The sequence below is a fragment of the Schistocerca americana genome, chromosome X (assembly GCF_021461395.2).
Source record: "Schistocerca americana isolate TAMUIC-IGC-003095 chromosome X, iqSchAmer2.1, whole genome shotgun sequence".
NCBI classification, from domain to species: Eukaryota; Metazoa; Arthropoda; class Insecta; order Orthoptera; family Acrididae; genus Schistocerca; species Schistocerca americana.
This window is the reverse complement of record NC_060130.1, coordinates 878340339-878363640: the sequence shown is the minus strand read 5'-3', so window position 1 is coordinate 878363640 and position 23302 is coordinate 878340339. Positions and strand designations below refer to the sequence as shown.

The 23302-nt window shown below is 42.0% G+C and overlaps 1 protein-coding gene across 1 annotated transcript in view; it reads left to right on the top strand.

Annotated features, from left to right (window-relative positions):
* LOC124556806 overlaps nt 1-23302 on the top strand; it is a 204275-nt gene that overhangs the window by 149349 nt on the left and 31624 nt on the right. The window contains exon 6 of the mRNA XM_047130825.1: nt 9961-10160. Within this exon, the coding sequence (XP_046986781.1) occupies nt 9961-10160 (200 nt within the window). The remainder of the gene's footprint in view (nt 1-9960; nt 10161-23302) is intronic.

Here is a 23302-nt window from a genome sequence, read left to right as displayed (position 1 = left end):
CCATCCCTGCTTAGCCATTTTGCACTTCCTGTCGATCTCATTTTTGAGACGTTTGTATTCCTTTTTGCCTGCTTCATTTACTGCATTTTTATATTTTCTCCTTTCATCAATTAAATTCAATATTTCTTCTGTTACCCAAGGATTTCTATTAGCCCTCCTCTTTTTACGTACTTGATCCTCTGCTGCCTTCACTACTTCATCCCTCAGAGCTACCCATTCTTCTTCTACTGTATTTCTTTCCCCCATTCCTGTCAATTGTTCCCTTATGCTTTCCCTGAAACTCTGTACAATCTCTGGTTCTTTCAGTTTATCCAGGTCCCATCTCCTTAAATTCCCGCCTTTTTGCAGTTTCTTCAGTTTCAATCTGCAGTTCATAACCAATATATTGTGGTCAGAATCCACATCTGCCCCTGGAAACGTCTTACAATTTAAAACCTGGTTCCTAAATCTCTGTCTTACCATTATGTAATCTATCTGATACCTTTTAGTATCTCCAGGATTCTTCCAGGTATACAACCTTCTTTCATGTTTCTTGAACCAAGTGTTAGCTATGATTAAGTTATGCTCTGTGCAAAATTCTACAAGGCGGCTTCCTCTTTCATTTCTTCCCCCCAATCCATATTCACCTACTATGTTTCCTTCTCTCACTTTTCCTACTGACGAATTCCAGTCACCCATGACTATTAAATTTTCGTCTCCCTTCACTACCTGAATAATTTCTTTTATCTCGTCATACATTTCATCAATTTCTTCATCATCTGCAGAGCTAGTTGGCATATAAACTTGTACTACTGTAGTAGGCATGGGCTTTGTGTCTATCTTGGCCACAATAATGCGTTCACTATGCTGTTTGTAGTAGCTAACCCGCACTCCTATTTTTTATTCATTATTAAACCTACTCCTGCATTACCCCTATTTGATTATGTATTTATAACCCTGTAATCACCTGACCAAAAATCTTGTTCCTCCTGCCACCGTACTTCACTAATTCCCACTATATCTAACTGTAACCTATCCATTTCCCTTTTTAAATTTTCTAACCTACCTGCCCGATTAAGGGATCTGACATTCCACGCTCCAATCCGTAGAATGCCAGTTTTCTTTCTCTTGATAACGACGCCCTTTTGAGTAGTCCCCGCCCGGAGATCCGAATGGGGGACTATTTTACCTCCGGAATATTTTACCCAAGAGGACGCCATCATCATTTAATCATACAGTAAAGCTGCATGTCCTCAGGAAAAATTACGGCTGTAGTTTCCCCTTGCTTTCAGCCGTTCGCAGTACCAGCACAGCAAGGCCGTTTTGGTTAATGTTACAAGGCCAGATCAGTCAATCATCCAGACTGTTGGCCCTGCAACTACTGAAAAGGCTGCTGCCCCTCTTCAGGAACCACATGTTTGTCTGGCCTCTCAACAGATACCCCTCCGTTGTGGTTGCACCTACGGTACGGCCATCTGTATCGCTGAGGCACGCAAGCCTCCCCACCAACGGCAAGGTCCATGGTTCATGGGGGGTATGCAGCCTATTGTGCACATTTTCAGTCGTAACACGACGTCCTGTGGCTGCACGAAAAGTATTATTCAAAATGGTGGCCTTGCTGTCAGGGTTCCCCCGAGCCATAATCCGTAGGTAGCGGTCACCCACTGCCGTATTAGCCCTTGGGCGGCCTGAGCGAAGCGTGTCATCGACAGTTCTCTGTATCTCCTCCATGTCCGAACAACATCGCTCTGGTTCACTCCAAGACGCCTGGACACTTCCCTTGTTGTGAGCCCTTCCTGGCACAAAGTAACAATATGGACGCGATCGAGCCGCTGTATTGACCGTCTAGGCACGGGTGAACTACAGGCAACACGAGCCGTGTACCTCCTTCCTGGTGGAATGACTGGAACTGATCGGCTGTCGGACCCTCTCTGTCTAATAGGCGCTGCTCGTGCACGGTTGTTTATATCTTTGGGCGGGTTTAGTGACATCTCTGAACAGTCAAAGGGACTGTGTCTGTGGTACAATATGCACAGTCAACGTCTATCTTCAGGAGTTCTGGGAACCGGGGTGATGAAAAACTTTTATTGATGTGTGTATAAGGGGTGCAAGGCTGCAACGGCGGTGGCAGAGCTTTGACACCGTCATTCTAGTTCACAGAGCGCAGCATTACGCGTATGTTCTGTAGTTCTCGTATCACCATTTACAGTAGGCCATTAGAAAATTCCACCAGTCGCCTTAATTACTACCCCCCCCCCCCCTTATGAGTCCTCTCCCTCCGTCTGTTTCCCCACCGCCCTTCGTTTTTCCTCTCCTCCCCCCTTTTTTTTACCCCTCATCTGTCCACCTCCCCCCCGCCCATCTACCCTTGGCTGTGCTGTGTCATCTTCGTGCCGACTTTTTAGTGCAGTGTTTCCAGTGAGTGATAAGTGTTGCGCGTCTTTTTCTGTAGTGTTGCGAACTAACATCATACTGTCGCTGGGTGTGATTTTTATATCTCTTGCGAACAGAAACCAGACTGTCGCCGTGTTTTTTAATTGTCTGTCTACTATTTTACCGGCCTGCGTCCTGTGTATTTTACTAGCATCGCCAACCCCTTTGTCTTATGTTTTAACTTTCCACAATTTTCCGCCGTTTTACAATTTAAGTCACCGTTTTATCGCGGGCCTTTATTGTTTCTTATCTTCTTATGTTTTAAAAATTCTGTAGGCTGAAGAGCAGCGTACTAAGCTGCTGCCAGCCCGCCCCCTTCGGGGGGAATCGAAACTCAATAAAGGAAAAAAAAAACCTTAATAACTGCCGTCGCACAACGTTTGTAGTAATGGTTTCAGTGATACAAGACAAAACTATGGATCGCACACTGAACGCTTGGAACAGCCTATCTAAGAGCATTGGTGACGATTGGCTATCGCGGTAGTAATCTCCTAGGGATTAGTGCAGAGGCCTCTGGACACTTCAATAAGCTGTAGTGAGTAAAGAAAGGTGACCACTAGAGGTTGCCTAAGGCTCCATGTCGACAGTTGTCAAACGAAAACACTTTATTTACTGCGTCTTCTGTTAACTTGTCACTTTATGTGTCAATGCAAGTGTTCCTAAATTGACTACAGTAGCCAATAGTGTATCGTTATCGGTAAGTAATACGCTTGCAAATGGTTCATGAGTTTCGAGGCTTCTTCTTACACATTTCTTTCGTAGAAATTAAATACTCACCTCCTAGGTGCACTTAAACGTGTTCTTTGGTGTCATTAACTGAAGAACCCGTTGCATCAGTATAAAAGCATCCCTCTCCTCACGGAAACCTCCGTACAATAATTATCCAGACCATTGTCAGTACCCATCTACTTCTTCAATCGTGAAAACAGATTAATTTCATCACGGCGTAGAGTCTAAATGTACCAACTTAGTAAGCGCAGTTGGAATGGCTCTGTACGTCCATGCCCAATATACAGCAACTGGAATACAGCACATGGAAATGATTTGTGAGCCTCATCACCATTACATCACATATCTTGGAAAAGATTGCTTTGTAGTGAAGCTGGGGACCCAGAAATCAAATGGAATTCGTTATCATGCACTTTCATCCTTTAACTCACAATGTCTCTCTCAAGCATTACTAATATCCAAAGACCAGGAGTAACAACTCTTCATTGTAGTTGGCGGTATTTAAACTTTCCCTCGTTGCAAGAGCTGTGGGGAATGCAGTTATAGATTAATTAGGAAAAAGAATTGTCTGCGGCTGCAATTAAATACTCTTCATTTTAATGTACCATGATCAATTTTGAGGCTTCTAGCTTCATCGTAAGATTTACGTGATACATACGCATCGAATTGGTGTGCGGTATGCTTACGTTAGGACCCGGCGACCGGTTGCAGATCCTCATAAATAAATATTTTTTTCAGTAGTGGTACGTTAATTCATGGTAGTTTCTGTCAGGAAACTTGTAATGCAGTACATAAAGATCAAAAGTCTAGTCTCACACGCAGTAATATCCGACAAATGTGCATGCAGACGGCACTTCTGCATGTAAGCAGAAACCAGGCGAAAATGCAACCACTGTCAATGGTTTAAATGAATAAAAACACAATGTGTACGATAAAATAAGTACACATTTTTAGTAGTTGCAAAGACAGTCTTAAAATACCTTAAGTGATCAAAGCATGCGGACTCAACCATTGGATTATCTGTAAGGAACTGAGAAACAACGCTCTGGTGGGCGGTTTTCGGGTTTAAATCACCTCGGCGTATGACCACAGCAGGTCGTAGCACGGGCCCTCCGTGTGCCACAAAGTGTGATCTCAAGATTATGGCAACGATTCCAGCAGACAGGAAACGTGTGCAGTCGTTACAGTACGGGACGTCCACAGTGTGTACAAACCACAAGAAGGCTGTTATCTCACCATCAGTGCCCGCAGACGGCTACGGAGTACTGCAGGTAGCCTTGCTCGGGACCTTACCACAGCCGCTGGAATATCACCTTAAGTGATCAAAGCATGCGGACTCAACCATTGGATTATCTGTAAGGAACTGAGAAACAACGCTCTGGTGGGCGGTTTTCGGGTTTAAATCACCTCGGCGTATGACCACAGCAGGTCGTAGCACGGGCCCTCCGTGTGCCACAAAGTGTGATCTCAAGATTATGGCAACGATTCCAGCAGACAGGAAACGTGTGCAGTCGTTACAGTACGGGACGTCCACAGTGTGTACAAACCACAAGAAGGCTGTTATCTCACCATCAGTGCCCGCAGACGGCTACGGAGTACTGCAGGTAGCCTTGCTCGGGACCTTACCACAGCCGCTGGAACAGTTGTCTCCAGACGAACAGTCTACAGACGACTGAACAGACATGGTTTATTCGCCCGGAAACCTGCAGGATGCCTTCCACTGACCCCTGGCCACAGGAGAGCCCGTAAAGCCAGGTGTCAAGAGCACAGTACATGGTCATTGGAACAGTGGTCCCAGGTTATGTTCACGGATGAGTCCAGGTATGGTCTGAACAGTGATTCTCGCCGGGTTTTCATCTGGCGTGAACCAGGAACCAGATACCGACCCCTTAATGTTCTTGAAAAGGACCTGTATGGAGGTCGTGGTTTAATGGTGTGGGTTGGGATTATGATTGGCGCACGTACACCCCTGCATGTCTTTGACAGAGGAACTGTAACAGGTCAGGTGTATCGGGACGTTATTTTGCACCAGTATGTCCGCCTTTTCAGGAGTGCAGTGGGTCCCACCTTCCTCCTGATGGATGATAATGCACGGCCCCACCGAGCTGCCTTCGTGGAGGAGTACTTGGAAACAGAAGATATCAGGCAAATGGAGTGGCCTGCCTGTTCTCCAGACCTAAACCCCATCGAGCACGTCTCGGATGCTCTCGGTCAACGTTTCGCTGCACGTCTTCAAACCCCTACGACGCTTCAGGAGCTCCAACAGGCACTGGTGCAAGAATGGGAGGCTATACCCCAGCAGCTGCTCGACCACCTGATCCAGAGTATGCCAACCCGTTGTGTGGCTTGTGTACGTGTGCACGGTGATCATATCCCATATCGATGTCGGGGTATGTGTGCAGTAAACAGTGGCGTTTTGTAGCACATGTGTTTTGAGACGGTTTTCTCGACTTAACACCAATACCGTAGACTTACAGATCTGTGTCGAATGTGTTCCCTATGTGCCTATGCTATTAGCTCCAGTTTTGTGTAGTGCCACGTTGTGTAAATACCCTTAATTTATGAGCATGAGTGTAGTTTCGGAGAATTAATCAGAACTCTAACATCTACTAGGTTCTACATAGGTAACTCTACAACCACTGATGATTAAGTTTTAGTAAAATAGTTTATTGTCCCATTAATCTCTCACTAAACGGTAGACTGGTGATCAACACAAGTTATTATGCTGAAATGATAAAATGGTTCGAGCCCCAAACAGAGGACAGCAACTCACTATATAAATTTAGAAAATAAATAAATTATCTGCAAAACCTCAGACCGTATTCAAGGCTATAAAATTACTGAACCATGATCATCAAGAAACTGACTAATTGATGCAATGATTCACTGTCCTAAATGTCGATTAGTCAATAAATTTAAATGAAGTTTCCATAAGTCAGCTTGAAACTTAAGTCCAACACGGTACAAAACAGAGTCCGAACAGTGCAGAAATATTTCTAAGTCCCACGGAACGCGAACTATTACAAACACTCAACGAATGCAGCTGTACCACCACTCATACCCAGGCAGAGGCTACATCCTTCAACTCGTCCCAAACTACATCTGCTGCATTCCCTTACTGATTGACTGTGAGGAGTTGGCTGTCGACCTTCAAAAGACTCGGTCACCTCCTCCAGAAAACCTTCTCCAACTCTCACCACCACCACCAGCGAAAAGTGCGCTTCATGTGATTACCAATCCTTTTCTACAACTTTTTACACATTTAGTTAGATTAAAGTTCCGTTTGCACCATTACCTGCTTGTTAGAACCCCACATTATACTCTTATATAATAATAATTTTAGGTGCCATAATTTGCCTTCAAATCAAAGATTTACGGTCTGTTCTTGCAGTGACGAGAATTGTTTATACTCGTGGTAGCTTTACTGTTTATCATATAACTATGAATGGTACAGGTTTTCAAAAATCTATAGGTACCAGTCATTGAATACTGGTCCCTGGTTTCACTGGACCAAAGATCGGAATCTTCCTACATATCGGTCAGTGGGCCTGAAGATGGAGTAATATATCACCAAAATTGGTTGCTCGATAAAATAACAATTGGAAATTTAGATGTCTGAAAGGTGTTTTGATTCGACACTTTGAAAGAGACTCCACCAATGCGTCTTATGAAGAGCTACAAATTGAATCCTCGATCCCTTTTGCGGAACGAATACTTGAAAAGGTATAAATTATTTAATGAATTTATTACTTGTATTCAAATCTATTTTTCTCTTTATCTCCTCTCATATAGCATTTGCAGGTCATGTCTGTATACCACTGGATTCGTACTCAAATTTTCTTTCGACTGACACCTCGTGCTCCCATGTAATCAGCATAGTTTGCGCTGCATATGCGCAAATAAGTACAATTAGAAAGACTCAACGACTACCGGACGCTGACGTCACGCCCCGCCAGCGAAAAACCCCTCTGGAGCCAGACTGCCTTGGCTGGAAGCGAGGTGCTACCCTTCGCCGCCTGGCTACGGCACGGCCGCCGACTGGCTAGTGGCTCGAATTATGTCCGCACTGCACTCAACCAGACAGAATCCCAATACGCATGTATGACATACCGTAATACATATTACATTCAAGTCTATCGATTAGACATCGTCTTGCTTTGAGACCTCTGATTTCAGCAGTCCTTCCAGTCTTGCAGAAGTATTGCAGCTGTCCCATCAGTTAATCCAGTCACGGAACTTTCTGCCAGGTTAAATTGGTGTATTGACCGGGACTGGAACCCAGGAAATTTATCTTTTGGGGACAAGTACTCTTCCGACTGAGCTACGCAGGCACCACTCAAGACCTTCCATCACAACTCTGCTTCTGTCCGTAGCTCTCCATACCTTAAAAATTCACAGAAAATCCACTTCACAACTTTCGAGACTAACACGCCTGGAACAAAGCATATTGTCGAAAAATGGTTTAGGCACGACCTAGCGGATTGTTTTCTGAATGAATTTTCACTCTGTTTATTTATTTATCGTATGGCAATACAGACACGTAAGAAACAAACAGACAAATCACTAATATAACAAACGTTAATAATTGCAAACCAACATTACTAATATAACAAAGTTTACAGATTACAAACAAACATCAAGTCTATTAATATAATCTAACGACTCTGGAGTTGCGAGCAGGAAGTCGTCGGGGCTCCCATTATAGGCTCTTCTGGAACACTCTTCAACAATGTGGCTGATGGTCTGACTTTCTCCGTAGTCACACTGAGGGGATGGTATTTTACCCCATTTATACAGGGAGTAAACACATCTGCCATGACGAGTTCTAATCCTATTTAGAGTGGACCACGTTTTGCGTGGTAGGTCAAAACCAGGTGGCTTTTGTGTGATGCAAGGCATGTTATGATTTTGCCATGCGTTCCATTTTTCAGACCATGCGTTTGTGATACTGAAACCTTCTTGTACACAGTTCCTTGCTGTTCTTGTTGGCGGGTTCCTAGATCGAAGCCTATTAGTGTTTGCAGCCTCAATGTCTTGGTGGATTGGCAGGCTTCGATTTCCCATGATGTTTTTGTATTCACGTACAAGGGCGTCAGTACGTCGCAGATGTGGCGGCGGGATGTGGCTTAATATTGAGAGCCATTGCGTTGGAGTGGGTTTAATTACTCCAGAAATCATCCTTAGAGTGTTATGCAACTGGACATCCACCTTTTTTACATGTGGGCTGTTTAGCCAAATCGGAGCACAGTATTCGGCAGCCGAGAATGCAATTGCTAAAGCAGAGGTGCGGACAGTGGAGGCCGTTGCCCCCCAGGTAGTACCACAGAGCTTTTGAATAATGTTGTTCCTTGTCTTTAATTTTTCGGCAGTCTTCGTTAGGTGTTCTTTAATAGATAGTGTTCTGTCCAGCGTCATGCCCAAGTACTTCGGTGTTTTATTATGCCTGAGAACGATGTTTTCAAATCGAATGTTGAGATGTTGAGTTCCTTTCCAGCGAGTTTGTTGTTGGAATGGAAGCAACTAACCTCTGTTTTGGAAGCATTTGGTTGAAGTGTCCACTTACGGAAATATTCACGCATTATCTTCAGGTCTTTCGTTAGGATATCCTCAGATGCTTCAATTGTGCTACATCTTGTAGCGAGGGCCCAATCGTCAGCATACCCGAACTTTCTTGATTGTGTTTCCGGCAGGTCTGCAATATAGACGCTAAACAGCAGTGGTGCAAGCACTGATCCTTGTGGTAAGCCATCTGTATTAGAGTATGATGCACTGATCTGAAACTCCCTGGCAGATTTAAACTGTGTGCCGAATCGGGACTGGATCCCAGATGTTTCAGATGAACGAACAAACAGCTACAGCGTGAAAAACTGTCTGGGCCATATCTCTTCAGTATCCTTTCTTCCAGGAAAGCTAGTCCTGCAAGGAGTGCAGTAGAATTTCAGTGAAGATTGGAAGGTAGGAGATGAGGTACTGGCCGTGGGGACGGGTCGCGAATTGTGTCTGGCCAGCTTAGTCAGAGTTCTATTTGAGGTGTTGATTGTACTGTGTATACAGTTTAGTTAATACATATTTGACATATCACCTCTATCTATTACAAATTTCAACAAATATTTCATGTCTTTAACATAAATATCATATGTTCACTTCATTGCAATACACACGAAATTCTTATCTGAAGATGACATGTAACTGTGCCTATTGTTGCACTATTACTGTTTAATTTCTTTGCTCAAGCATAACCGCTCATCTGAGAAAATATTCCGCAAGAAATAGTTGTGTGTACCAACTGTACACTGGTATTATCGCTTTTTAAAAGTACTGTATTTTATGTAAACAGTTCAAATGATATATTGATAATGATATTCTATAAAAAATGGTCCAAATGACTCTGAGCACTATGGGACTTAACATCTGTGGTCATCAGTCTTCTAGAATTAGAATTACTTAAACCTAACTAACCTAACGACATCACACACATCCATGCCCGAGGCAGGATTCGAAACTGCGACCGTAGCAGCAGGGCGTTTCGGGACTGAAGCGCCTGGAACAACTCGGCCACAGCGGCCGGCAATAGTATTGTATAATTTTGCAATTCATAACAACAAGACTTTTAGTTAAAAAAAAAGGCGAAGGTCCAATGTTAGACTCCCAGTCCACCATGCAGTTTTGATCGGCCAGCAGGTTTCAAATCAGCGCCCACTCTGCTGCTGGGTGAAAATTCATTATGGATATTTTTACATTCGTGCATACACTGTACGTGACTTGACATGCCAATTTTACTGGTTTTTAACTTTTAACTTTCCAACTTGTATGTTGCAGGCGGCCGCAGTTGACTGGTAAACTACTAACTCATCAAGGGTGGTCTCCCTACTTTCGTGACGACTTCAGTGAGATATGCGAGGTGCAACAGCCACAGGCATCGCAAATGTTCGGTCTAGCTGACGCACTGTACTCCTTCTATCATTCCTACTGGTTCTGCACTCCACAATATTTACCTGTTATAGAAAGAAGCCCCATAGGTAAGTTTAATACAAGGACGTATCCACTTTATGTTTACGCACTGATGACTGTCAACTGTATTATAATTCGGGGAATGATGTTCAGATACCCCTCTGGACATCAAGTTTTAGATCTTCCGCGGTTTTCTAAGAGGGTTGCCCAGAAAGTGATGCACCGCATTTTTTTCTCAGCCGAAAGCAATGCTACGATTGCGTAACGTTACGTACTGTATGTATTATTTGAAGTTTCCTGAGTGAGCGCGTCCAAGTTTCCGTCACTTCCGACAGATAGCGTAGCTGCAGGACAGTTTCAAAATAGCGTCTGTAGGTGATGTACACTCTTTGACATAAAACTCGACCGGCGGCCGGCCGCTTCAGAGGCTAAGTCCACGCAGATCGCGACATGGGACAAAAAAACTGGCCAACTCGCTAATTCTCAAAGTCCGGTTATCTGCACAATCTGGCAACACTGTAGACTGCGGCACTTCCTGGAGGAAAACTTGTCCCATGATAGAGAAACACTAGGCTGATTACGCCTGTGGTCTAGCGGTAGCGTGCGTTGTTTCTGTTCGTAATGTCAGTGGATCGAGAGCAGCTGGCATAAAATATTTTTATAGCCTCTTCTGTCTGAATGCTGAAGACGTGAATGTAATGGTAGCGCAGATTCAATCTATTTCGCTTTCTGACACACCGATATCAAAATTTTATCCAGTAACGATTTTGCGGCAGATTTCCTGCAGACTGTCCTCCTCTGGACGCCGTATGCGGCAAAGCTCCGGGATCCATTTGCTGGCTACCGGCAGCGGCCGTGGCGACAGCAGCGGCGCTGCACTCCCCCGTTCTTTATCGAAAGCGCCTGCTCCCGCTCATCGCTTTTGATGATTTAAAACGCTTTATTATTAAATGTTGCTCCACAGAAAATTTCTACGATTTCCATTCACGCTCAAAAGCAACGGAGACAGACGCCCTGATAAGTAGGCGGGTATTATATTACATTAATCGGCAAGAGCTGAGTATGGCCCGAAATTAATTTTATAGACTGGGACGAAATTAAACCACCTCGCTACATTCGATGAATTTATAAATGCTTCATACCTCGTTTCTTTTCCTTTCAAACTCAATTATTTGTGCAACTTTTGGTCAATGGTTCAAATGGCTCTGAGCACTATGGGACTCAACTGCTGAGGTTATTAGTCCCCTAGAACTTAGAACTAGTTCAACCTAACTAACCTAAGAACATCACAAACATCCATGCCCGAGGCAGGATTCGAACCTGCGACCGTAGCGGTCTTGCGGTTCCAGCCTGCAGCGCCTTTAACCGCACGGCCACTTCGGCCGGCTTTGGTCAATGTTCGGATGTTTCCGTCAAGCCGGGGTGAGCGTCTGTGGTGTAAAGTGTATTACAGTTCTTGTTTCATTCCTTATGGTAACTCTATGCGATAAACTGTGTGAATACATTGCAATGCATGCTCTGTAGCAATGCAGGAACACTGCACATTTGGAGTTCCATGTATGGGTTCATGAAGTATTTAATGTTGATCGGAAGTGATAGTTAAGGTCATCAGATTTAGAGCAGAAAAATTTGTCGTTTTGGAGGTTTCAGAGAACGGAAAGGAATTGCTAACGCCGGTGTTAGAAAACGTCTACAGTTAAATGCTATTGCAAAAATTTAGAAGAGGGGAACTATATTAATCAACATGTGCACTTCATAAACAACCTTCTGACATGTTAGACCTATATGACGAACAAAACTCAAATTTATATCGTTGACAGTCGCTTTGAATCTTTTCAGGATCTATTTTACAGTGAAGCACCTTGGCATTTGCAAAGCAGACATCCATGATATTAACTTAATTTACTAAGTCGAATCGGACGAAGATTGATGTTTAAAGGCATTCTTCAGATTTCGTATAAAGAATTTTTACTAGCCGTTTGCAACTCCATTAATTAAAATGGAAAATAAAAGGTTGTAGTCAGCGGCTTCCACCGAGATTGGAACTGCTATGTCGTACAGTACGACTACCGCAACGCACAAGGGAACCTCTTTTTTTTTAATTTTGCTTTTTTTCTTTTACTTTTTTTGACAATTACCCCTTTTTTTCTCTCTTATTTTAAAGCCCCTTAGGAAAGTGGCAATAAAAAAAGAAACTAAGTGCCACCGCCACTTTTCATCCTATAACAAAAAAAAAAATCTGGTCCACTTCAGGCGTTGGCTCCTGACTAAACCTACCCCAAGAGCTGCCTATATACCAGGGGAAATATGGGAATTCTAGGTTAGGGCTATCATTACAAACAAAACAAAATCTTTCTTTTTCTGAATTTTATTTTCATTTTGATTTTTGTTTTGTTTATTTTTGTTGTGTAATTGATCAGACGCCTTCTGCGCCCCGCTGGTAATATGTTGAGTCACGTCTTCTCGAAATTGGTGTGTTCCGTTCAGTAGTTCAGAAATGTTCATTGGTTCAAACTGGAAACCTCCTTCACTCTTGACTTAACACATTCCAGCTGCGAGGCGGGTCGTGGAAAGCACTCTCAAGGAAGTCCGAGAAAAATTGTCTGTATTTTGGGTGGCGGACAACGACAAAATGACGGTCGTTGAGGTATGTTCAAAAATCGAGTACAGAGTCTACAGTTTGTCCAACTAGGTGGTGAATGGCATGTCCGCGAATCCAATTCACAGCATTGGTCTTTGTCCGAGGAAAATAGTCACGTCCCGGAACTAATAATGAAAGGGGAGTATTCCGATTCAGAATGTCCCGCGTTAGAAAAGCCACAATATGACGAATAACCTCTGAGCTAACGACACACTGGCGACCACAGACGGACTATAGTCACTGCGATGTTGCCTGAGCCTCAAAACACAACCTTAAAACACACAAACAGGTGGTACTTATGTGAAGAACGCCGTTCTTGGAGTCCAGAAATTAATTATACTTTCTAAGTGTCTCATCTTACAGTGGATTCTATCGTACGAGTCTTCGATGTGGAAAACGAATGTCAAGTGAATTTAGCGAGGTAACGCCGGCCTAAACCCGGAAGTAAATGCACTATCAGAGTGTTGACAAATACTTGCTACGACGCTGCCATTTCGCGCTTCTCTTACGAGGCAGCTCTTCAGCGAAATGCTTGCCGTGATTCTCCGATACGGTCCTTCAGAGTGGAGACGCGCGCGCACGTTTGGTTTTTATGCGGCGTTCTCCCCTGATGGTTTCTGACGTCGCCTTGTGGGCTATGTCTACATTTGAGACATTCAATTATCATTATTTCAGAATGATACAAGTTTCAGCTTCCGGCGTGGAAGAAGGCTGTTGACGCCGACGTTATATCATTTCAACGTAGGGAAAGCAAAACGGGTCATTCAAAGTTTCTCATTCAACATAAAGCATGTGAGATAATTTTCCGTAACGTTCATAATCATCTAAAAATACAAACGAAGTAAAAATACATCTGAAGCTTATTCGAATTGAATATAATGTAAGATACCATACGCTTTGCACCTCGATGTCGAATTTGTCCACGTGCAATCTTTTGCAGCATACAAAATGAATGTCATGATTACCACGAGAATGAAGAAATATGTTGGTACGGATGGAAGCAAGGAGAGACGCAGTCAACAAATATTCGATTCCTCATGGCATTCATTTCATTTGAGACGTAAGAAGAGTTAAAGCGGGATATTACTTTCGTTAACACGAAAGATATGCCGCACATATTGATAACGAGGAAGTCTGCGTCGTCATACGTTTCCTCCTTGAAATCTGTATGCTCTCTTATATACTCAGTAGCCTGATCATTGTTTCAGTAATGTTACCCTCTTGTTTGACCCCGTAACGATGAACAGATTCCAAATGCATGTCTCCGCATGAAAGTAGCTGTTCGAACCCTTCCTGGGTTGCTTTTTGTGTTTTATTGCTTGGAATTCCTGTAGCAGACCACTGTGCCTTCTCCCCTTGTGGGTTAGGTCTCAAAACTAAACCGCTTTTTATCCAACGGCATAATTTATTCAGACAGCATCAGCACAAGACTGTCAAACAAAGCCTTCCATTTACAGTTGCAACACTCTAACCAGCACTGACCGAAGTGTAATCCACAGTCATGGTCCAAAATTAGGAGCTGTCTGCTACTGTGGCAAAGTCCGTACTACACTTTCGATTCCGCAGCACCATTTTATCTGGTAACACTGGGTAGTTGCAGAGTTGTGCCAGCATGTCTGTCCTCACACTGTCAACTTTATGTATCTCACTTCTCCTGTAGCGTTGATCACAAGGAGCAGAAGTAAATGGGTGTATTCTGCATGCCGTAACATTCAGTATTCCCCTCTTTCATAGCCACTCTTCATGTGCATCGATACCAAATAGGAATGTGAAAACTCTTGCGAGTGAGAGAATGACAATAACAATCGTAACAAGAACAATCAAATAATGAATTATGTTTATTCCAACGCAGAACGAGAATGGCTTTAAATATAAAAATCTATATCTTTATCTAAATATAAAAATCTATATCTAATGATCTTTGAGTTGGCACAATGCAAATATATTCTTAGCATTTAGTTACTGAATCCATATTACTCCATATTACTCATCAATATAAAAAGACAATATTATGGGAATTTAGCAGGCTTACTCAACATGAATTCTGAAATTGGTTGACTGACCGCACAGGTGCTAAACGTCGTCAAGAGTATACGATGGCCTAATCGCATTAGGAGTATGAAGATCGTCTTCGACAGCTCGCAACTTTCACATTGCTATCTCCACCCTACTCCAGACAGCCCTCGGTGGAGTTGTAATAATAACAGTAATAATCGAATTATCCGGCAACTTTACACTTCACAGTGGATTTTCTCGAACTAAGAAATTTGCTGAATTTGAGAAATATCAAAAAGGGCTTCACATACAGCCTATGATGCCTAGAAGAGTCTTTACATCCTGCTGACATTAGAATAGCATAATCTCTGCGTCAGAAGCATGCTTCTACTTAACCATTTAATAGACTCGCATTTTTTCCATCGTGATTAATTTTGTAAGCTAAGCACATCATCCGTTACAGCACACTCCAGGGGCTGGGAAATGTGGCCACAATGGTCTGGTGGAACGAACTATCACAGGTGCAATTCGTGGGTTCAGGTATTTGCTTTTAAGAGGCACAAACAGATTTATTTTACCTCTGGTAACCTCAAGAGAAAGACGTTATAATCCAGAATCAGCATTAAGCATCACTTTCCTTCATTACCAACTGGGCAGAGCCAGTTTACGTTGGGAAATGACATAGCGGAAGTCATTGTAAACAGAAATACAGTCGCCAGTAAGCTTACTTACATTAGCAAATTTTATTTTATTTGATGAACCGATAGCCATTTAAAGGGACAGGGCTCTTAGTTTACTTGTACTTGATTGAACTAGAGACGTTGAAAAATTTGGTGCTGGACTGTGATTCGCATTCGTATCTCCTCTTTCGAGGATCTGAATCTCTTGGAACAGTATAGTTCAATCATTTCGTTCCTTTTCCCAAGACTGCAGTCTTCTCTAGGTCTCCTCCAAAGGTAAATATGTGGGTCCGAATCCTGATCCAGTACAAAAATATTCATAATTTCATTTCCAGCTCTATCAAGTGCACATCCACCTGCTAGTGAAAATTAACGCGGATTTTTAATGTCTGTTCATGTGTTGCCAACAATCGCAACAGTTGTCGTTATTTCTGGTCAAACACGCACACATCTTACTGTTCGTGAGTAAGAAACTGATACTTAAGCTACATTCGTGGATGCACGGTAGGTGTGCAGTTCGATTGTCTCTTAGGCACAAAAGTTTGTATCCTTATTTTAGATTCAGACACCTAGCGGCTCGTAAGAAAAACCGATACATAACATTTGATTTTTCTTAGTTAACAATCCGATTACATGTTGGGTTTGTATCTCCGTCACAGAACTTCACATCATGCACTTCATCTTTAAATGCATGCACACTTTGTTACTTCCGAATGGAGGTATATCAGACATCTTTCTTGGTTAGATAACAGGGACGAAAGGGTCTTGATATGAGTTACGGTTTATTACAAAACTTGTCGTCTTTTATTTTCAAGTTTAGATTTGGTTACTGGTATTGGCAAAAATTTCGGTAATTCATGACTCTTTATGGCTAGTCATCAATATGATGTGATTAGATTAGATTACATTACATTAGATTACTTCTTGTTCCATAGACATGAATACGACATTTCGTAATGATGTGGAACGTGTCATTACAATGAAAGATTTCTTTAAATACCATGATTCAATTTCTTTACAACAATTTTTTACACTCTCATTCTTTTTTATCTCTCTCTCTCTCTCTCTCTCTCTCTCTCTCACACACACACACACACACACACACACACACACACATATATATATATATATATATATATATATATATATATATATATAAACATTCTTTTTTATTTTTATTTGTTTGTTGTGCTCGACTATCGGCGAGGCACGAAAACGCCTGTGAATGAGTTTCTTAGTTTTGAGTACACTTACTAAAGAAATATAAAAACAACAATGAGAGTTACTGATTTATGATGCTTAGTTTGCAGTCAGTTCTGAGTATTATTAGTAACTACGCTCCAGTCCCTAACCCTAGTTACAGTAAGCGAGTCAGACGCATTACGTATTCCAGGCCGTAGCAGCCGCGACTTGGAGACTCCAGCTATGGTCACTTCCCAGCCCGCTGTAGGATCACATCGGTTCGTCTTCTTCCTGCTGGTACTGTAACTGAGATTTGGCAACAAGGCAACTTATGTTTGGCAACTCTGTGATCGACTACTTCCTGGTGTGCACGGAATTAAGCCTCAAAGTTCACTTTATTTTACCTGTCATTTCCTTTGAATAATCTGAGTTTTTATCGCTTGAAGGGTAACAAAAGATTGTAAATTTACGGTTTTCAGCCCAGGAAAGTCATTGCAGGTATAAATCGCAACTAATCTCGACCTTTAAATAGCGGTTTACGAGTTCTAGGCACTATTGCCGTCGTAAGAGGACGCTCAGACCCATACCTCTTCGCCAGCTCTGTGGTAACTTGCTGACCTGTGGAAAAGCGTCTGTTATGGTATGCAGTTCCAGTCTCACTGACTGCAATGTTTTTATCCCTTCTGTGAAAGAGCTACAAGGAGTCGGATCAAACATCAATAAGGAAATCGCAAGAAAATACTTTCGGCTCATAGTGCAATGTTGAAAAGCTTACAATGCTGCACAACAGGCAACGCCTCTTTCCGCTGCTGACAAGCGAATTTTGGGTTTCTAGGAATACGTAACTATATTTATGAAATGCCACATTTGCATACCTCTTGAGTACGACACAGCATACCAATGAAACACAGACCCAATCAAAATCTAAGTGAGTAGTATTTTACTAATTCGTGTCGATAGAGGCACATTTGTGTACAGATACTCGGTTTTATTAAAACATACTTTCGTCGTAAGGTTATCGTGGTTAGTTTTATTTCATTTCTTATAATACAGTGCACAATTTTCGTAAGGTTTCCTTTAGTGTTGTTAAAACAATAGTAAACACGAGAGAGAAATTAATCATCAACGATATATGCGAATTCTCTGATGTTATCTATGACAGTATGACAATGCACGTGCAGTTTATTGATTACATGCATGTAGAAAACTTGTTCTGAGTTAAAGCTGTCAAACAAAGTTTGAAGAAGAATAAAATCTCACTACCACACGACAGCTAATGTAGAAAATACTTTTCTGACATATTATGGCACGATGCGCTCTCCCTACACATCTTCGAGATGCATCTGCTGCCTGCTGTCTATTAAACCTGAACAGAACAAAATGTCACAGTAGTTAGCCCTTTTTCCACATGCGACTACTTTGGGTTGAGAAGTGAAGGGAAGTATGTTCAAAGTTCCATTAGATTGACAACGTCAGCAGACAGCAGAATTGCGTTTTAAAAAATGTAGCACTGAATGTATTCGAACTCGCGACATCTTATCTACGCTACTAGCTGACACGTAGCTACAACAGCTCAACTATTCCTCCAGAACTTTTTGATTCCACAGCACTGTGAGATTATGCATATGGCCAGGTCTTGACTTCTGAGAGACAAACAGTTACAGCTTTTCTTTTTTTTTTACTGAACGACGTTTTCTACAAACAGATAGCGCAATAGAATAGCTCAAGTGGAGAGGAACACTTCCTATTTAAACTTCTGCATCCTACACTGTTGGCAGTTCTGTGTAGGTGGCAGTTACGTGATTTTATTTCGGTGATTACAAAATATAGAGTGGAATGTATGCACTGGGTAGCCGAGGCAGCTAGTTCATGGTGATTCGGTCAACCAAGTAAATGAATTTACTGAACATGGTGCAAATTACTACAGGACGACTGTGTGTCAGAATTCTCATCCAGTGTGGCGCAACGGCGTTACGATAGAAAAATGAGAGAAGAGGATTTCGTGGTCTGTTGGACGGATCGTAGGTTGTTATACCTATGGTCTGGGTTGGATTCCCACTTCTGTCAATGATTTTAGATAGGGAGAGACAGAGTCCATTCTCTCCTGGCTACACCAAGTGAAGAAGATGTAATGGCAGTGTGGTCTGAAAATTCACATTAAAGATGATTTTCCTTCTCTACCAAGTAGAACCACAATAAAGTCTGGAGTGGCGACATGTAGAAACTCTATCACCAGTAACCTTTCTTATACTAGTTATTTATTTCAAGTGACGAAACAAACGCTATGTATGGTCACAGGACACTTATTCCATCTTTTATCTGAGTTTCTGTATGTCGATAAGATTGGTTCTGAACTGGGAATGCAACTCAGACCGCCCTTAACGCGGAATTTGATCCCTTCGTGACAATACAGCTCGGCTACAATTTGTTGTTTGTTCAAAACTGCAGATTCCTTAACATCTCCACATATTACGCGTGAATGGGATCGAATCCTGGCCCAGCACTAAAGATTTAATTATGTATTATCAAGCTCTAGCATGAGAACACCTATCTGCTGGTGGATAAGAATTTTGATTTTTAATGTATTTTCATTCGTTGTCAACACTAACGATATCTGACGTTTTTAACTCCCAGTGAGACACAGAACTATTTGCGAGATGACTGTAAGTTCAAGATGTTATTCTGAGCAGCTGGTGGAGAAAAATTCGGTAGCTGACGTCTCTTTGTGTGTAGTCAACAACGATATGTGTGGGGCTCTATTCCCAGTGAGCGCTGAACTCTTCGACATATTATTTCTAGTTCAAACATGCTCACATGTCACTGCTGGCGTAACAAACCCATATTTAACGTTCGTTTTCTCTAGAATATAACAGCGATAGGTGCTGGGTAGGAGTCCTGGAAAGGAAAAAATTAATGTTTCGTCTCGTCATTTCAGTTAAAACATCTAGCTACTGCCGCGAAAATCTGATATGTCACATTTGACTGTGCTTCGATAGCAATCCGATTAGGTTCTGGGTTCGAATCCGTGTCCAACACAAAGCTTTACCTCACGGCATTTCAAGTAAGTTACTTGTGAAGAAGCAATATTTAACATCTCTCGTAGTTCGTTAACAGGGACAATAGATGATGGGTAGGAATTCGCGTCTGTTAAACGTGTTTGCGTTATGCAATTTAAAGTTGATATTTGCTAACTGATACTGTCTAAAATCGAGGTATATCACTCTCTGTATGCTTAATCAGGAATGACTATTAGTTTCCGTCAGTAACGAAATCTTTGCTTAGTCTGCATGAGCTGGGTTTGAATCCATATGCGGAACAAGACGGTTCGTCGTGTCATTTGAAGTTCATAGATATTCTCAACTAGCTGCTAGTGAATAACTTAAATTTTTAATGTCATTTTGTGTTAAATAATAAGTACGGTATGTTACTTTGAAGAGGAAATCATGAATACGACGAACTTACTACGTGCATTACCAATCTGACGTAATAATGAGAGTGTTAACATTTCAGGTATGTCATTTATTGTAATAAATGTGAGCTTACAAGCCTTAAGGACAGTCTTATCTGTGATAAGGTGTTCTCTGATATTTGTAGTACCGTGGTATTACTTTACATCTTGAGTTATTGCGGTACGGAGCAGTGTTTTCTAGTGGTGACTTGTTGGAACTATTTTCAATAGTCAACCGACTGTACCAAGGAGCGATTAGAGGACCTGCTAGACAGCTTTTTTTTAATAGGACAATGTTCCTGTCCAATAATTTTTAATTAGTTACAATAAGCTTACGCTGCAAGAGAACTCGCTTGTATTTTTCAATATGTGGTCTGTTGTCGGTTTGAAGGCCTTACATTGCAACGGCAACTTAGTGCAACTCCACCGAGGGCTGTCTGGAGTAGGGTGGAGATAGCAATGTGAAAGTTGCGAGCTGTCGAAGACGATCTTCATATTACTAATGCGATTAGACCATCGTATACTCTTGACGGCGTTTAGCACCTGTGCGGTCAGTCAACCAATTTCAGAATTCTTGTTGAGTAATCCTGCTAAATTCCCATAATATTATCTTTTTATATTGATGAGTAATATGAATAGGCGTCACGTTCATGTGCCGTCTACAACGCAAATTTAATGTTGCTAACCTAGGAACTAACCTGCAATACGTTTTGTATTTCATAATCGGAACTATCTGCATTAACCGTCATCAGAGCAATGTCAAGGAACAGAATGCAGCAGTGCTTTGGTACCTACTGTTTGAGTCGTGTTCTAAGGAAAGGGTAGTTGCTGGTTCACATTATATTACACTAGCGAGAAGTACCGACTTTTCCTTTTCTCTGCAAACATCCCGAACTAAATACAGTAACTAAATGCTAAGAATATATTTGCATTGTGCCAACTCAAAGATCAATAGATATGGATATAGATATAGATTTTTATATTTAAAGCCATTCTCGTTTTGCGTTGGAATAAACATTATTCATTATTTGATTGTTCTTGTTACGGTTGTTATTGTCATTCTCTCACTCGCAAGAGTTTTCACATTCCTATTTGGTATCGATGCACATGACGAGTGGCTATGAAAGAGGGGAATACTGAATTTTACGGCATGCAGAATACACTCATTTACTCCTGCTCCTTGTGATCAGCGCTACAGGAGAAGTGAGATACATAAAGTTGACAGTGTGAGGACAGACATGCTGGCACAACTCTGCAACTACCCAGTGTTACCAGATAAAATGGTGCTGCGGAATCGAAAGTGTAGTACGGACTTTGCCACAGTAGCAGACAGCTCCTAATTTTGGACCATGACTGTGGATTACACTTCGGTCAGTGCTGGTTAGAGTGTTGCAACTGTAAATGGAAGGCTTTGTTTGACAGTCTTGTGCTGATGCTGTCTGAATAAATTATGCCATTGGATAAAAAGCGGTTTAGTTTTGAGACCTAACCCACAAGGGGAGAAGGCACAGTGGTCTGCTACAGGAATTCCAAGCAATAAAACACAAAAAGCAACCCAGGAAGGGTTCGAACAGCTACTTTCATGCGGAGACATGCATTTGGAATCTGTTCATCGTTACGGGGTCAAACAAGAGGGTAACATTACTGAAACAATGATCAGGCTACTGAGTATATAAGAGAGCATACAGATTTCAAGGAGGAAACGTATGACGACGCAGACTTCCTCGTTATCAATATGTGCGGCATATCTTTCGTGTTAACGAAAGTAATATCCCGCTTTAACTCTTCTTACGTCTCAAATGAAATGAATGCCATGAGGAATCGAATATTTGTTGACTGCGTCTCTCCTTGCTTCCATCCGTACCAACATATTTCTTCATTCTCGTGGTAATCATGACATTCATTTTGTATGCTGCAAAAGATTGCACGTGGACAAATTCGACATCGAGGTGCAAAGCGTATGGTATCTTACATTATATTCAATTCGAATAAGCTTCAGATGTATTTTTACTTCGTTTGTATTTTTAGATGATTATGAACGTTACGGAAAATTATCTCACATGCTTTATGTTGAATGAGAAACTTTGAATGACCCGTTTTGCTTTCCCTACGTTGAAATGATATAACGTCGGCGTCAACAGCCTTCTTCCACGCCGGAAGCTGAAACTTGTATCATTCTGGAATAATGATAATTGAATGTCTCAAATGTAGACATAGCCCACAAGGCGACGTCAGAAACCATCAGGGGAGAACGCCGCATAAAAACCAAACGTGCGCGCGCGTCTCCACTCTGAAGGACCGTATCGGAGAATCACGGCAAGCATTTCGCTGAAGAGCTGCCTCGTAAGAGAAGCGAGAAATGGCAGCGTCGTAGCAAGTATTTGTCAACACTCTGATAGTGCATTTACTTCCGGGTGTAGGCCGGCGTAACCTCGCTAAATTCACTTGACATTCGTTTTCCACATCGAAGACTCGTACGATAGAATCCACTGTAAGATGAGACACTTAGTAAGTATAATTAATTTCTGGACTCCAAGAACGGCGTTCTTCACATAAGTAACACCTGTTTGTGTGTTTTAAGGTTGTGTTTTGAGGCTCAGGCAACATCGCAGTGACTATAGTCCGTCTGTGGTCGCCAGTGTGTCGTTAGCTCAGAGGTTATTCGTCATATTGTGGCTTTTCTAACGCGGGACATTCTGAATCGGAATACTCCCCTTTCATTATTAGTTCCGGGACGTGACTATTTTCCTCGGACAAAGACCAATGCTGTGAATTGGATTCGCGGACATGCCATTCACCACCTAGTTGGACAAACTGTAGACTCTGTACTCGATTTTTGAACATACCTCAACGACCGTCATTTTGTCGTTGTCCGCCACCCAAAATACAGACAATTTTTCTCGGACTTCCTTGAGAGTGCTTTCCACGACCCGCCTCGCAGCTGGAATGTGTTAAGTCAAGAGTGAAGGAGGTTTCCAGTTTGAACCAATGAACATTTCTGAACTACTGAACGGAACACACCAATTTCGAGAAGACGTGACTCAACATATTACCAGCGGGGCGCAGAAGGCGTCTGATCAATTACACAACAAAAATAAACAAAACAAAAATCAAAATAAAAATAAAATTCAGAATAAGGAAGATTTTGTTTTGTTTGTAATGATAGCACTAACCTAGAATTCCCATATTTCCCCTGGTATATAGGCAGCTCTTGGGGTAGGTTTAGTCAGGAGCCAACGCCTGAAGTGGACCAGATTTTTTTTT